This window comes from Trichosurus vulpecula, chromosome 4 (assembly GCF_011100635.1).
Source record: "Trichosurus vulpecula isolate mTriVul1 chromosome 4, mTriVul1.pri, whole genome shotgun sequence".
Lineage (NCBI taxonomy): Eukaryota > Metazoa > Chordata > Mammalia > Diprotodontia > Phalangeridae > Trichosurus > Trichosurus vulpecula.
In genome coordinates this window covers 97,021,261-97,038,540 of record NC_050576.1, presented here as the reverse complement: position 1 = coordinate 97,038,540, position 17,280 = coordinate 97,021,261, and the positions used below count along the sequence as shown (strand labels likewise).

General features: G+C 38.2%; 1 protein-coding gene across 1 annotated transcript in view; it reads right to left on the bottom strand.

Annotated features, from left to right (window-relative positions):
• Positions 1-17,280, bottom strand: part of CRB1 (crumbs cell polarity complex component 1) — a 165,574-nt gene that overhangs the window by 68,756 nt on the left and 79,538 nt on the right. The window contains exon 6 of the mRNA XM_036755520.1: positions 5,194-6,150. Within this exon, the coding sequence (XP_036611415.1) occupies positions 5,194-6,150 (957 nt within the window). The remainder of the gene's footprint in view (positions 1-5,193; positions 6,151-17,280) is intronic.

Here is a 17,280-nt window from a genome sequence, read left to right as displayed (position 1 = left end):
CCTGCTTCAAAACAGAAAATGTTGCTTTAAATGAAAATGAAAAATATTATTAAGTTTATTAACAAATCTCAGGGCACATAGAGTGATAACCTGCTAAGCAGATCACTGTGTCTTTAAGGAACTTTCCAGGACTACCAAAAGTTTCAATATGTGTCTTCATTAATAACTGTGACCTTGCCTAGAAGAGAAGGCAGTGATTGTAAATGAGAGCCCAAGAGAATTCATGAAAAGTGGCCCTATTTGAACATTGTGAGTCGAAGGCAAAGACAATGAATTATGGTATCCTGTTTCCAGGATAGATAGAATGATGGGGCTTTAAACCCAACATACCCTGGCTTTAGAGTTATCCTATCATTTTTCTTTTCTTAGACTATATTACATCCTGCATTTTAAGCAATTTTTGTGTAAGCAAAACTGTTAAAGAAATACGTGGGTTTCAAAATGCAGAGAAAATGTGTAAAGGCAGTGTTAAATGAAGCATACTTCATAAAGGATTTGAAGTGTGACTAGTTTGAAGTAATTTTTCAGACATGTTATTGAACTTGTGATCACCAAGTGTGAAGTAGGAAGTACTGTTATAGTTTTGATTGAACCTCCCATTACATGTTTTATACAATATTGACCTACTATCCTCCACCCCCACTCTCGTTAGATTCATGTTAATCTTGTAATCCTTACCACTGACTCTTAAGCTTTCAAAATATTTATTTTTTACTTCTGCAAAATAACTGTGAGGAATATAATTTAAAAAAAATATATCCTGCCCTTTTAGAGATCCTGTTTTTTTTCTTTTTACAGCCAAGGAAAAAGACAAAGTTTATTAAGGGTTTGCCATAATGGGTTGTCTTAAGAAATCCCACCCTTTGTGACGCTTGTTTTCACGAGTGGGCCAGATTCAATCTGGGCTGAGCTAGATTGAATCCGAGCGCCTTCATGGAGGCAAGATGGAGATTATATACACAAAGACTATGGGAACGATTGAGGGGTGGTCTGGGGTGACTAGAGGAGGCATTTAGGGAGGGTCTTGAGGAGGAGTCCAAGGAGGATCCTGATAGGACTGGGGTTACCAGAGGTCAAGACTCCAGGAAACAAGAGAATGGGATTTTGGTAGGATTAAGGGTGGGAAGCAACTGGATAATAGAGGGCTGGGGTAGGTAGAGATTTGGGAGATAGAGATCCTGTCGTTAAACATTTACCAGCACACATTAGTAGATATATACCAACCTAACTAGCATTTATAGCTATATAGTTTTAATAACAAAGATATATGTGTGTGTATGTATAAATGTATACATATATTTACAGCTTGTTTTCTCATTTGAGCCTCACAACCCTATGAAGTAGGTGCAATTATTATAACTAGTTTCATAGAAGAGAAAATGACTTTCCTAGTGTCACGACATAAACGTATATGGCAGGATTTAGACCCAGATTTTATGAAAGTCATTAGAATGAATGTGATTTTCTAGTCATTTGTGCATCTCTACAATGATATGCACCTGTACTGGCTCAGTACCTGCAACCATGACAAGACATTCAGCTTGTTTACTATTTTCTTTCTCTGACACCAGCTGACTCTAAAGCGTGGGGCTTCTTGCTACACTGTGTGGTGAAGTAATTTTGGCTCTTTTATTTGGGGTAACCCAGGGTTCTTTCCTGACTCTGATCAGTAGCTAGCCCTCACCACCTGGTGCAACCTTCAAACCTAGAGTGGTCCTGTTATTCATCTAGATTGTACAAGGACAATATCATCTTTTCTGAGGACTTGCAGGGCAGTTATTCCTTTACCTTCCCCCTTTCTCTAGAGTTTATGAAGTCAAACTAGATTGTAACCTCCCTGAGGGTAGAGACTGTTTGGCTTTTCTGTCTCACTTTACCCCTATACTTAGTATTGGTGAAAATGATTGTTTCCCTCTGTTTGTTTCCTTGGCTAAAACTCAGAATCATCGAACAAATGAGGACTTCCACATTCTCATCAATGAATAAAGAAGCAGACATTTTCTGTAGGTAGGAAACCATGCCAAGATGGATAAGAAATGTCCTTCTCTCAGCTCCTGTATTTTCTCCACCTCCATTTCCTCCATTTTTCCATTTCTTTCCTCCTTCCTATTGTCCTTTCAGAATCAGAGCAATGCTGAGCAGAGTCGTGCGCCCATTAAGAACAAAGTAAAGTCTGACCATGGAGTGGTTTCTCTGATTTGATGACTTGCGCTATTCTTGGCCTTCCAGGGCAATTGTAGCTACATAGCTTGTGAAGGCTTTTCTACTAAGAGCCACTGTTGTGACCTGGGTATCATGTACAGGGTACTTGTATACTACCTTCACATATATAAATGTGGCCTAATCTAAAACATCCTGATGTGCCAGCCTGTGATTCTGTCTGTCTCTCTTCCCCTACCCCCACATCCTGTGGCTCTCAAAATATAATATGTACTGACTTTATTCATCCTGTCGCCCTTGGCTGAACTATTGGAATTTCTGAGACAGTCTAATAGTTTGTGAGAAAAGTTGGGCAGAGTGTTTGAAAATGAGAGGTCCTGAAAAATCTCTTGCCCCCTTCTCCACAGAAAAGCCATTTTATCAGATTCACAGTTTTAGCTGTTTGGAGGGTTTGGAGAAGGTGGGAGCACAAGGATATAAGGTTCTTGGTCACTTATCAAGTTCCCTCTAGAGAAGCATATTCCATAGATCAATCAGTCAGCCAAAAAGTAATTATTAATCACCTATTATGTGCCAGACAGCATGTATAATGTAAGTTAATCCATATTTACTGGATTAGCATGTGAAACTGGAGTTTAGAGGGTTGTTGCTTATATTTAACCCTTAATGAGTAGACAAGAATCCTTATGGGAAACTGTCGAAACCAAATTGTTGCTTGGGGACTTCTACTACACCTACATATTTACCTGGTGGCCATTGTCTACATATTAAAAAGTGATGAAGTGTGTGGGGAAGGAAGAGGGAGAGAGATTCTCTCTCTCTCTCTCTCTCTCTCTCTCTCTCACACACACACACACACACTAAAAACCCTGGAAGCTCTCCACTAGTCTGATTCTGCAGTGTGGCCTTGTCAGCATAGTCAGTGATGGGAACAAACCCTCTGTTGGTTTCCAACAGATAATTTTCATTATTAGTGACATACAAAATATTTTAATTTTTTAACTGACTAGTTTTTCTTTCTCTGTTGCCTTGTTAAATGAGGAGATATGTAGAAATATATTACACACACACACACACACGTATATATGTATATATTTGCCTTTAAATTTAAAATGACAGTTTTCAGAAAGAAAAGGATTTTTTTCCCCCTGTCTTACTTTGGGGGAAAAAAAGATCTTTAAGCAACCTTGAATTTTCCAAGTGTTTAAAAGAGAGAATATTTTGAATGGTGTGGGAAATTAGAGGATGCTGCAGGAAATGAGCGGAGAGGAAACACATCATGAAAATATAGCCTAGTACCCCAAATTTTCTATTTCCCTTCCATAAAAAGAAAACAAATCTTAGAAATAAAACCAAAGGCCACTGAACCAAATATCCTTTGAACCTACTTTTCTTGGACAGTTAGCATCAGCATGGTCAGTATTAACCTCATGGGTCACTACATCTGGAAGTTGATCAAAATAAGTCAACATCTGTTTGCTATTTTGAATATGTAGTGAAAATATTGCCTAGTGTCAATTAAATACTTGGCAGCAACTTTTCTTCAAAAAGAAGGAAACATTGCTTAGGGTCCCCCAACCGGAGAGTTTCTTCCCCTCATCCTTTAAAAAAATCCCACATATTACAACTGCCATTCCATTTAAAATATTGCACAGATCTAGAATCCTTCCCTCATAATGAAACAGGACCATGATTTGTAAAGAATATTGCAGTCCTGGTGGGGGGTGGGGGTGGAGATAAACCCGAATACTTTCTAATAATTCTTAACCATTCTTAACTTATAAGGTTATATTGTTAGAAGGTTATGCTGGCCATGAATGGTTTTAATTTCATTTCATATGAAGGAGAAACACATATTTACCAGATGTTATTCTACATGCCACGTTGCTTTTCAAACCTTGGGATAAATTATTGCTAAAACTTCAAAGCAGTCTGTTGCAATTAAATTTCAGACTTTGTCACTGCATCATAATCATACTACTGCTAATAATAATGTTGATATTGAAAAGAAAGAATGTATATATTGCTATCAGTGGCAGTCTATGAAACGATCCTACCCTACCTCCACACACTGACCTCTGATTTCATTGGTCCAGGGAACCTCCTCTGTGGAAACTCTGTCTACGAATGCAGACTGGAAACTTATCTGTAAGACTTGAGTCTTAGAGACTTAAGGCACTGTGAGGTTAAATGGGTTGCCCATGGCCATACAACTAGTAATCAAGAGAGGGAGGAGTTGAATCCAGGCCTTTTTAACTCCAGGGCTAACCTTCTATCTCCTGTGCACATTGCCTCTAAGAAATGTTTGAGAATTAAAGATTTTGGAATTTATTTCAAGCTGGATCATGCTAAAGGAAACAAACAAAAAAGCAAAAAGATTCCTGTGTCTTGTTGAGAGATAAGATTGTGTCTTCCCCCCTGCCCCTTTTGAACCATCTGGCTCAAAGGTTTTACAATGTCCATCTGAGGCTACTCTGCAAAATAACCCCTTGGAGAAGTCAAGTGGCTTTGTAAAAATTATCCTGCAGCTCTTTCACAGTGCCTGGCACATGGTAGGTATTGAGTTAATACTTGTTGACTTGGCTCCTTCACTTGAAGAGCATTAAATGAAGTAGGAGGGAGAATCTGCCTGTATTCAATAGTCACAGAGGATGTTTCTGAGACCCCCTCCCTGAGGAGTATTTCCCTGTCAAATTCAACTTAAAGTAGATCCCTGATCTCCAGCAAATGATTAAAGTTTAATGACATTTCACAAACACCAAGATGAAAGTACCAGATGAGTCAGAGCTATTGGCTTATTTTAACATCTCTGCGTGAGTGAAGCCCTGGCTTCTTATGGAGGAAACCCGAAAATAATTAAGGCACATGGCTAACCTCCTTTTGTCTCCCCTCATCAGTGGACAATCAGCAACAATGGTCCCAGAGGGTCATTCATTATGTTTTTCTAGCCAGCAGTAGTAGCAAGCAGGCAGCTTTATCCTCCCTGCTCTGCCTCGTGGCTTAACCTTCTTTGGGCGAATGGTGCATTCTTACCTCTCAAACAGTTCACCCCTTCGTAAGGCCGGTAGCAATCGCATTCGTAACTAAGCCACAAGTTGACACAGCGTCCCCTGTTTTGACAAGGGTGATTTTCACACCAATATTTTTTATTGCAGCCTGCTTTGACGTTGAACGATGAGCCTGATGATATGTTCTCAGGAGTAATGAGATTCGAGTCTATTTCAATGTCTTGGAGACAGCCTACAAATGAAGGTGCAGAATGCATATTATAGATGTTAAGCAGGGCAGCACCATCATTCGTCTTCCCTACTGGTAAACCACCCAAAAACGTGTTTTGAAATGCAATCATCACTTGGTCACTATCAATTGGAGAAGGAGTTTTATTGACACACTTCTCTACGCAGGAGTTGTCACGCAAAGTAAGGGTAACAGCTTCTGCTAAGGTTACCTCCACTGAATGCCATTCTCCATCACTGGTATTATGGGAAACGTGCAGCAACACCTTAGACTGGTTATTGACTTGGACTGATAGGTGGACATAGCCATTCCACAACTCAAGTTTTACATAGGTGTCTTTATCGCCTCGGAGAAGTAGAAGAGCTGATGGCTGTACAGTCTGAAAACTAAGGGCTATGTTAAAGAGAGAATCCTTGATTGGCCCTGGAGCACTAGTGATCCACAGGAAACTATTACCCTCAAAGGAAAGGGTAGTGATAATGTCACAGAGCAACCCAGAATACCCAGGTTGACAGAGGCAGCTGTATTCATGTTGGCCATTTTGTATGTAAGGGATGCAGATTGCATTGTTTTGACATTTGTTTTGGATACAGCCCAGAAAAATATCACGGCAGTCCACTCCCCCATAAGCTATCCCCTGGTAGTCTTGAGGTGGGCAATGGCAAGTGTAATTCCCAGGAAAGTTCTCGCACGTTGCACCATTTTTACAAGGGTATGAGGAGCATTCATCAATGTCGTCTTCGCAGCGGATCCCTGTTAAAGGATAGAAAACATTTTGAATGAGTAAATTTTAGGGCAGAAATTCAGATTTCATTTAAGTATGGAGATTTGTTTATTTAAATCAAGTTGACAAGCATTTATTAAGTTCCTACTGTGTGCCAAGCAGTGTGCTAAACACTGGGGATACAAAGAAAGTCAAAATCAGTCCCCACCCTTACGGAGCTTACAATCTAATGGGAATACATCATGTAAGCAACTATGTACAGACAAGATATATACAGGATAAACTGGAGATAATCTCAGAGGGAAGGCACTAGCATAACAATGAACTTATCTTGCAGTGACCATTTAGAATTAGTTTACCTTTAGATTTCATAATAGAATAAGTGATTGCTTTAAAGAGAAATTGAGGTAGAGATCAGTCATAGAATCAATCAACAACAATCCATAGCATTAATTAAGCGTTGGACACCGTGCTAGGCTCTGAGAATACTAAGAAAGGGAAAACTCACACTCTAATGGGAGACACAACACACGTAAATCAGTACACCCAAGGTACAGAGTAGATAACAAGTAACCTTACAGGGAATGGTAGTAGCAGCTTCGATATGGGAAAGCCCTCTTGTGGAGGTGGTACTTGAGCTGAGTCTTAAAGACAGCCAGGGATTCTGAGAAGGCTGGATGGAGAGCATTTCGGGTATGGGAAAGAGCCAATAGAATGTCATGAAGATGGGAGATGGACGTTGTAGGCAATATGGCTGGGTTGCAGAGTTCATGAAGGGATGTAAAATATAAGAAACTTGCAAAGAAAGAAAGGGGCCAGGTTGTGAATCATATAATGTGGGAGGCATGAAAACCTCAAAGGCCATCCAATCCAACCCAAACCCGATCTCCTTAACGCTGTTGAGCCATGGTCCTCGGCCTTTGCTTGAATTGGGGATAGGCCTGTTTTCTTTTTGTTGTTTTATCCTTGGCACTTAAAACAGTGTCTAGGACAAAGGTGTTTAATAAATACTTGATGAAGTGAATTATTTTCTGAAGCTGATCATTCTGCATTTGTATCACTCTCACTTTATTATATTTTTTTCTTATTATCAACAAAAATGTGCTTCTCTGCAGCTCATACACATTGTCCCTAGTTCTGCCTTCTGGGGTCAAATGGAGGAATAACTCTAAAGATATTCATTCATCCATGAAACATTTATTAATATTTATTACATTTAATGTACTGTGATAGGTCCTAGAGGAGCTACAGGGATTAATAGGATATGGACTCTGCATGCCAGAAGTTTTTTACTGGTATCTATTTATGTTCTATGGTATCTCAGGGGCTTAGACGTTTTGATCTGGAATCACACCACATAGACATTTATATCCACAAAGTTTGATACCATAGGGATTAGCCTATAATGCCATATGAAGAATAGTACTTCAGATATGGAGAGCAGGAGGAATTGATCAGTGATTCATGCTGAATGTGCACCATTTCATTTCTGCCCCAGTCCAGTGGCTGGTATCTGTATATACAAGTTAAATACCACAAGTTATGTTCAGGAGAAGAGATCTGATTATGGATTTGAGAGAGAAGTAGCCCAGAGTCCAGAAGAGGTACTGTCTCAGGGTGCCCAGTAGAGATCTTATAACCACTGGAGGGGAATGGGGATCATTGTAAGAAACCCTAAGAAGCAAAAAGACACAGGGACCCAGAAGTATGGAAGACGTGAATTGATGATTTAACTCTAAGAAAAGGTAAAGGAACACCTTTCTACATTCCAGGTTGTCTAGGGAAAATGAAGTGCTCCTAGAGGAAACAGAAGCAAGGATTCAATAGGAAAAATAAGGGGAATCTGAGGTGGAAAAGGAAAATCACTTAGTCCAGGTGAAGTCTATCCTTAGTTACTGAAAAAAGTGTCAGAGGTAGCTGTTGAGCCCCTAAATGTCTTAGGAAATAAGAGAAGTAACTCAAGATGGGGGAAGGGTAAAGAAAAGGCAAATATTCCTGTTTTCAAAAAAAAGAGGTGATGGTGGTAAGAACAGCATGTACAAACTACGGAATAGTGAGTTTGACCTCAATTTCAGGGTTATAGTAGAAGTCCCTGTAGGATCATAGCAATGGGGAAGCCTGGGCAGTTATGGCCTGGTCACAAGGAGTTGGTCTTCAGAGCTTGGGGGCACTAAAACCAGGAAGAAAGACTTTCTGTCAGAGGAAGGTGAGGAGCTACTGAAAACCAAGTTCACCATTTTGCACAGGGCCAGGTCTGATTTAGCAAGACCAAGTTGTACTGTTTGAGTAAGTAATCACAAATGTTGGGGAGGTGGTATGAGAAAAGAAGACAGAATCCTGAATTTGGAGATGAGAAAATCTGTCTTTGCATTCTTTCTTTCATTTCTACTTGCTGTGTGACCATGGGCAAGTCATTTAACTACTCAGCTTCAGTATCTTCATATGTAAAATGTTGATAATTATGCCTATAGTACTTCTCTCTTAGGCTACAGACAATGTGTATAAAGTTGTCTTCAAGCTTTAAAGTGTTTTATGTCTCAGTTACTATTATTCCCTCCCAGTTGCAACACTCAGCTCCTTTTGATAGATTAAATGGCTGAAACAGTTAGTTGTGGGAAAGATTCTCATTTGTTCTTTTAATTGAACTGTCACTGGCCACTTCAGATACCAAGCAAAAAGATGATGTCTACCCAGGAAACTATTTGAGTTTAATTTTTAAAAATCAGCAGGGAGAAATGACTAAACAAAAGCCCCTTTAGTGGATGTTTATGAGTCTTTTGTTTGCAGTTCAAATGAACAAATACAATTAGCGACAGCACTAATAGTTCTTCATTTCTTTAATAAAACAGGTGATGGATGAATATTTTATGTATATTTTGGTTCTTCGACTATACCTCCTGGCATAATGAAGCTCAGTGTAACTCTGGATCAGCATGTGGATGAGTCATTTTTACTCAAAATAGATTTGAATTAGAAGTATAACTTGCTGGGACCAGAATGTAAATAAGTGGTTATAACAGCCAACCCCATTTGGCTTCTTTATCAGGATTATTCACAGTGCCCATCCAGAGGAGAGTTCTTCAATCAGTAGCAAAGGAATCATTTGCTTTTTAAGATGGAACAAAGAGAAGGTGACAATCCTTCCAAAGCAAGTCAAGTCACACCCCAGAAGTTGTGTTCAAGAGAAGAAAGCTGATTATGGATTCAAGAAAGAACTAGTCCTTGCTAGCAAAAGTCAAGCTATAAAGCAGAGCCAAGTCAGAAGGTCTAACTGAGTAGCTACTGCAAGAGAGATGTCACACCCAGTGGTGATAGTGTGAGAATGCCATAAGAAAGGAAAAGGCATTGGGGCCCAGAAATGTGGAAGATGAACTGCTTTGGTTACATGTGTTTCTGATGTGTGTACCTTACCACCTGAATACTTTGTAAGTTAGTCATTCTTTCTGCAGATGCTGTGTCGATTTGCTGTGGAATGAATGAAAAGGCATTTATTGCATGCTTCCTATGTGCCAAGCACTGTGTATACAAATACAAAAGCAAAAGTATTCCTCTGCCTATAAGAAACTTACATTCAAATAGGGAGCGACAAACCACATAGGTGAGGGAGCAGAGGCTAGGGAGGGGCACTTTGGTTTGAAAAATTAAAGCAATGGTGAGTTGGGTCATAGTGAAGTGGATTAATGCAACTCATCCAGGAACAAAGGAAGAGGTGATTATGGTTTCAGGACAAGAAAGGTGAGAACAGAGGAACTGTTATATCCATGGAGGTAAGGCATTGGCAAAGCTATAGAGGAGATGGTCAGACAGTAAGGAAGGAAATGAACCACAACTTGGATTTGCCTGAAATTGAGAGGCAGTGACCAGTCAGGACCACAGGGCTCCAGGGTGGAAGTTCCAGAGAGGAAAGGATTAGAATCTCCAGAGTATGAATTCTGGAGTCAGTTAGAATACAGTAGGCAATTTCACAGAGATGGTCAGAGAATAGAATATGGAAAAGTGTGCTTTAGATTCTAAGTTGGGGACAGATTTTGGGTGGAGATGTTTTGTAGCTACTTTTTAAAAAAAGTTAATCTGCCATCTTAGTAAATGTCTTTGCTTTGAGCTAATTGTGCTCACTGGTCACAGGTGGGGTTTAATGACTCATAGTTTTAGGAGTGTAGACTCACAGAGAATTCTAGAACCTGACAGTGGTCACCCCCCTGGGCACCCAATTTCTAAACCTGTGAGTTCAGATTGTGTAGATTGGCCAGAAGGTATGCTATGCTATGATCCTTTCTTGGATTTTGTCTTTCAGATGAACTTGCGTGTGTTTCGACTGGTATTCTTCTTCCTTCCTTGTAGGTATTTTCTATGATATCGAGCTTGGTGATTATACCTAGGCAGCTTTTGCCTCGCTCTCTGTTTTTAGCTTATTACCTCTGATTAGATTTATAAGGTATTGTGAAAATTAATTCTTACTCAACCTTTATTACTAGTACCCTGTTCCTGGTCCAGAGCCTGTCATTCCTATATTTAAGCTGTGATCCAGATATCCAAATTCTGATCTCAGACATCATCTTCTTAGCCAGCTGTTCACTTCCTAAATCAATTTTTCCCTTTTCCTTTAATGAATAACAGTGAGGAAAAGATCATCTGTGCCCTTGTGGTCCTTAGTGGCTTGCTTGAGTCTCTGTAATCTTTGGCAATTCTTTTTATATTTCACTGGTGGTTTGCTTTGTGTCCTTATGAGTCATCAGAGTGGAAATAATCATTCATTTTGATAAATTTGGGGAGATGCTTTGTTGTACACATGACGACGGACTTCTCTGTTGTTGTTGTCAGGTCTATCCATGGTTGGCCTGAGTAGGAAGTCACTAACTAATCCTATGAGGATAGCTAGGTAGCACTGGTCTGGAGTCAGAAAGACTTGTATTCCTGAGTTAAAATCTGGTCTCAGACACTTACTAGCTGTGTGACCTTGGACAAGTCACTTAACCCTGTTTACCTCGGTTTTTTTTTTTTTCAACTGTAAAATGAGCTGGAGAAGGAAATGGCAAACTGCTCCAGTATCTTTGCAAAGAAAACCCCAGAGGGGGTCACGAAGAGTTGGACGTGACTAAAAAATGACTGAAGAATAATAACCACTCCATTCTTCTCCCTCCGATCTGTGTTAGATTCTCTCTCATCTGATAGCTTCTGTGGCTCATCTTTATCATTTCTTGTTGCATGAGCATCTTCTCGATGCTCAGAGTATTTAGCTATCTCCTTTCTTTTCAGGAAGGCTCCAAAATTTTTAGATTGCAAGGATAAGTTCAACACCTTCCCTAATAAGACCACTTGCATTTTCTCCATATCTTTGGAATGTCCAATGTTAGACTTCAAAATGGACTTCTTTTATTTTAGGAGGCACCAGGAAAGAATTATACTTACACTGTAATATATACATTCTACTCATCTGCATTCCATTCACTCCATCATAGGGTCAAAGAGTTGGGGCTGGACAAGACTTCAGAGGCTGCCAATGATATTAAATGACTTACTCTAGGTCACACAGGTAGTTGAGTGTCAGAGGTAGAATTTGAACTAAGGATCTCAGACTCCAAGTTAAGACTCTTCCCATTGTATTATTTGGTAGGAATGGGCAAATTCTATTGAGTGGGCATTTCCTGTTTTAGGTAAGATTTTAATATTTTTTTCCCTTAAAAAAACCCCATAGATTTTTGTTACTTTCCTGAAAAGTAGTCATAACCTTGATTTTTTAAAAAAAATATTTGTGGAAGGATTTGAGTATGAGAAGTCTGCGTCTTACCCAGATGGTCCTACTGAGGAATCAGCACAATTTCTTCAATATTATACAAAGATAACTTGGAAATGCTGAATTTGGTGAAATTTTTAAAAGCAGATCTTTGCAATTAATTTCCTGTAAAATCTTCCTAGGTCAGCATCTTTTATGGCATTTATGATATACATGATCCTTGCTTATTTTTTAAAAAATCTAAATATTTAGAGTAGAATGAAAATGCACATGACTATTATAACTCTGGAATGTGCCTTACAAATTGTCTCTTACAGTCCTTTGGACTGGGAAGGACAGAACAAGTATGGCTAATAGGAAGGTGATGCCAAAAATGAGCAGAGAAATTGTAAGAGAGCCGCTACCTTCTTTGATGAGTTCAAGTCATTGGATCCAAATGAACTGCATCCTAGAATACCAAAAACACTACCAGATGAGATTTCAGGGCCATGGTCCATGACCTTTGAAAGATCATAATGAATTTCAAAGTCCTACAGAATTGAAAAAGGGCAAAAATTCCCCATTTTTAAGAAAGAACAAAATGAAGAACACAAACTATAGGCTAGCAAGATTAACTTTAATTCCTGGCAAAATTCAAGGATATGTTATTAAAGGAATGATCAATGAACATCTAGAGAAGAAAATAGTAATCACAGATTACTATTACTTTTTCTATCAACTGTTACATCAAGACCATGGCATCCCAGACTAACTCTGCTTCCTTGTTTTTTTGACAATGTGAGTAAACTGGCTGATCAAGAAATACTTTACATGAAGCTGTCTACATTTTTATAATTTTCCAAAGTCTCTCTCATGCTATTTCTGGAGAAAAGATGGCTAGACAATAAGACAATTAGATTTTTAAAATGTTTAATGGGTAGATTGAAATAATAATGATTAATGGCTCAGTATCATCTTGGATGGAATTTTCTAATACAGTGCCCTAATGCATTATGCTTGGATTTAAATTATTAATCAATGATTCAGATAAAGGCATGGTTAAGATTTAGGAAGGATAGTTTGCACATTGGAAGACAGTCAGGATGATTAGAGGCTAGAACCCTGGGCCAAATCTAATAAAGATGAATTTAAATAGGGATATAGGTAAAGCTACACACATGTATTCAAAAAAATTCTGGGTCCACCTTTTAGGAATGTTATTGAAAAGCTAGAAGGCATCCAGAAGAGAGCAAGCAGGTAGATTGTGGACCTTGAAATGATGCCACAGGAGGATTGGCTGAAGGAAATGACCCTGGTGGAGAGAAGATTTAGAGGGCCATAACTATCTTCAAGTATTGAAGGCTTGTCAATTAGAAGAGAGATCAAATTTGTTCTTTTTGTCCCAAAGGGGAGAATCAGAAGCAATGAGCAGAGATTGGAAAAAGGCAAATTCAGGCTCGATTAAAGGAAAATTTTTGTGACAATTAGAGTTCTTCTAAAATGGAACACACACCTCATAGGTTCTCCATCTCAAGCAAAAGCTGTAATATTCCTTTTCTGCTATCTTCTAGAAGGGATTCTTTTTCAAGTATAGGTTGGACAAGATGGTTCCCGTGGTGTCTTCCAACTCTTTGTCAGTGATTTTTGTAAAATTTTGGTAAAGTTAAACCTTTCATTAAATGAGGTAAGCAAATGGATTGATTCATATGTTAAAATGTAGAGAGGAGTGAGGAAAATGTCCAGATCTAATTGTTAAAGTAGATACTATGGAGAGGGACAGTTGTAACATAGCAACAAGAATAGCAACAGTCACCCAACAATTCATAGGAGAAAATAACTGGCATCGGGGTGGAGAACAACAATTGTCAAAACCTCAGATGTTTATACACCAAAGCACAGGCTGACAAAGAAAATAAATTTGAAAATGCAATTCAAGGAGATAGATACAACCAAAACCCCTAACTAGGACCAAAAAATGGAAAGTTATTCCTTGTTCTAAAGAAGCCGATCAGACAATACTGGAGATAAGCATGTGACTCCAAATCATACAACAAACATATATATACACACACATACACACACACACACATATATGTATATATACATATATATATATATGTATATGTATATATATATATACATATATATATATTCCTCATTGATGCAAGGCAATCCTTTAACTCTTGCCTAATTTGACTTATCACTTTTCCTGCAACTGCTGTGTTAAATCTTCTTTCTCTTTTGTTCTCCCTTACCATTCCCTCTCTTCTTTCCCATCCTCTCAGCAAAGGACCTCATCTTGTGCTTCTTTAAGAAAGTAGAGGCCAGTCACCATTAGCATCCTCTTCCCTAACCTTATTGCATCAAGGATAAAACATACAATCCTCTTTTTGGCTTTTAAACCCCTTCACAATGTGGCTCCAGTCTGTGTTTCCAGAGTGGTTACATATTATTCCAAGTCACATACTATATTGCAGTTAAACTGCCTTATGTGCTGTTGCCCTTGCATAGCATTCCTCTCTCTGCTTTTGCTCACATGCCTGAAATGCACTACCTCCTCATTAGACTGTAAGCTCCTTGAGGGTAGGGGCTATCTTTTTGCCTCCTTGTATCCCCAGTGCTTAGTACAGTGCCCATACTAGTAGACATTTAAGAAATGCTTGTGGATTGATTGATCAATTTTTTTCCCTTCCTGTTTTCTCTGGGCAAGTCATTTAACTCCTCTTGGTTCTCCTCTATCTTTTTGGCTGGATCTCAATCAATTAACTGTGGATGTCTTCTAAGGGTCCCCTGTCTTTTCTCTCTATTCTCCCTTTCTTGTTGCCTTCATAAAAGACCATGTATTCATTTGCCATCCTTGTGCAAAGCTCCTTACAACTTACCTTCTTAAATATTACTCTCCTCTGCACACTCTGTGATATAGGCATGTTGGCTTACTCACTCTTCCTCACACATGATTTCATCTCCCATCAAGGTATCTTTGCCGGTTCTCTCTCATCACTTCTACCTCTCTGAATCCTTTGTTTCAATTGAGATTTGGCTTAAATGTCACCTCCAGGAGACCTTTCCTAGTCTTCCCCAAGCTCTCAGTGCCATTTCCTCTAAGATCTCCTTGTACCATAGTTTGTACAGACCTATATATGTACAAGTTGCTTCCTCCATTAGAATATTAACTTTTGTGGGGCAGAGGGACTACATTGCTTTCATCTTTATATCGCCGGAGTATAGCATAATGCCTGGCATATAACAGGAACTTAACAAGTGCTTATCGATTGGTTAGTTTCAGGGAAATGCAAGAGAGAATAGATGTACATGCTAGTCTACATGAACATAAATGTACTAAAAGTCTAAACGGTTAGTAGAATTAGGCATGGAAAATAAAAAGATAAATATTGATATATACCTATCCTTAGAGGCAGCTAAGCGATGCAGTGTATAGACTCCTGGGCCTGGACTCAGGAAGAACAGATCTTAAATCTAGCCTCAGAGGCTAGTGACCTTAGGAAACTCACTTAACCTCTGTTTGCTCACTTTCCTCAACTGTAAAATCAGGATAGTAACAGCATGTACCTCAAAGGGTAGTTGTGAGGATTAAGTGAGATAATAATTATAAAACACATTGCAGTGGCTGGCACCTAAGTATATAAATACTTATTCCTTTCCCCTTTCCTCCCTCTGCTTAGACATCATAAGCAATTTGACTTTGACATTGCAAAGGGAAAACAAGGTCAAAAATATCTTATCTGATACACATAGAAAAATAAAAACAGGAAAAGTAATGAAACCTCTTTGCCAGCGATTTGACAGATGATGAACAAAAAACAAAGTCCACTGTCAATCAAGATGAACAGATTAAGCAATATTTATAGGATTGTCTGTGTCATTCAGACATCTTGGCTGTTTTTTTTTTTTAAACTGTGCCCAAGCTGGTGTGTTTAGCTCAAGTATATGTGGTCTAAGAAAGAAACTTCTAAAGTTATTGATTTTTGGTTTTGTGCACTTAACTTGTCTGCTGAGCTAAATATTATGATTTTTAAAATGTTCTCTTCTCAATATTCCTCGGTCTCCGGAATTTAATTTTTAATATTGAAAATGAAATTTTAAAACAATTATGCTTACGTGATATTTTATTACCTGACACATCCTAAAGTTTCCATCCATTCGTGCTCTGTATCTTTGAAAGAAAAAATCCACATTGATGAGATCACAGATCCATTGGAATATTGGGGGAAATGACATTAATTAATACACATTTAAAAAAAAAACCCTGACCCTATTGCTGTATATTACAGATATTTAGAAGTAGTTCTTATCTTATTGTGAGATATTGTTATTGAAACAACTAGTAGGAACTGCTTTCTACAGAAATTTATGATCTAAGCCATTTAATTTTCATAAGCTTTAGTTAAATTGTAATGTTTCCTTGATTTAATCATCTAAATTCATTTTTTAAATTAGACACAGAAACCTTGGGCTTAATTTACAATGATGTCTACCCTGAATTTCATTATTTAAATATTCTAATTGTCAACCAAGAAATGTACTAATAAGGAAATCAACTTTAGTTAATAAACATTGTTGGAAAACAAAATCTTTTTTAAAAAACTGAAAGATGTGATTTGTTAATTTCTTGTAAGAAATAAGACAAGAGAGTTACCTGTGAGTATTGCAAGAAGAAAAATTTGTGAGGTGGCTGCAAACATTTTTCTGCAAGTAGAGAAGACTTTCCAAACTCCTAAGTCATTGGCAAAGCCAGTTTGTGACCATTTTATAATGTTTCCAGAAATGAAAGCTTGTTTTCCAGAATCACCTAGTTTCACTAAGGTGCTGAGATAGATAGCTTAGTATTTATTGGCTGTGCATTTTCCCCAGACCAGGTCAGCAGGGCTTAGCATAAGACTCATTTATTCTGCTTACGCAATAGACCTAAAGCATGCTTAGCTTCCTGAACTGTCCGACACAGACTGATCTTTTAAATTATATCAATACCTTTATTGGATAAATAAAATGATCTATGTTCATAGGAAGATAAGTAGAGGGAAAACAGAAGGGATATTGTCATGTGAACATGCTATAGATTACCCAGAAGGAAGGGGAAAATAAATGAAGAAATGTTACAATGGGAGATGATTGTGAAGGGGAAAAGTGTGTTTAATATATGTTTCACCTACTTTACGATTTTGCCCAAGAAATGTCTTAGGATGAGTTCAAGTGATGTGGAATCTTCATTAACTTATAACAGTCTGAACCATGTAGAATAGTGTCAATATATAATCAGAAAAGGTCTCTGAACAGCCAAAATTCATGTCACAAAGTTCATATGCATTCTTTACACGAGGGAATCTTTGGTCTTCACTTAGAGCCTGTGAGGTAATTGAAAAGCTATCTCTTCTAAACTTCAGAAACATTTGGGCAAGAATGAGTAGAAAGAGAAACAAAAGTGATA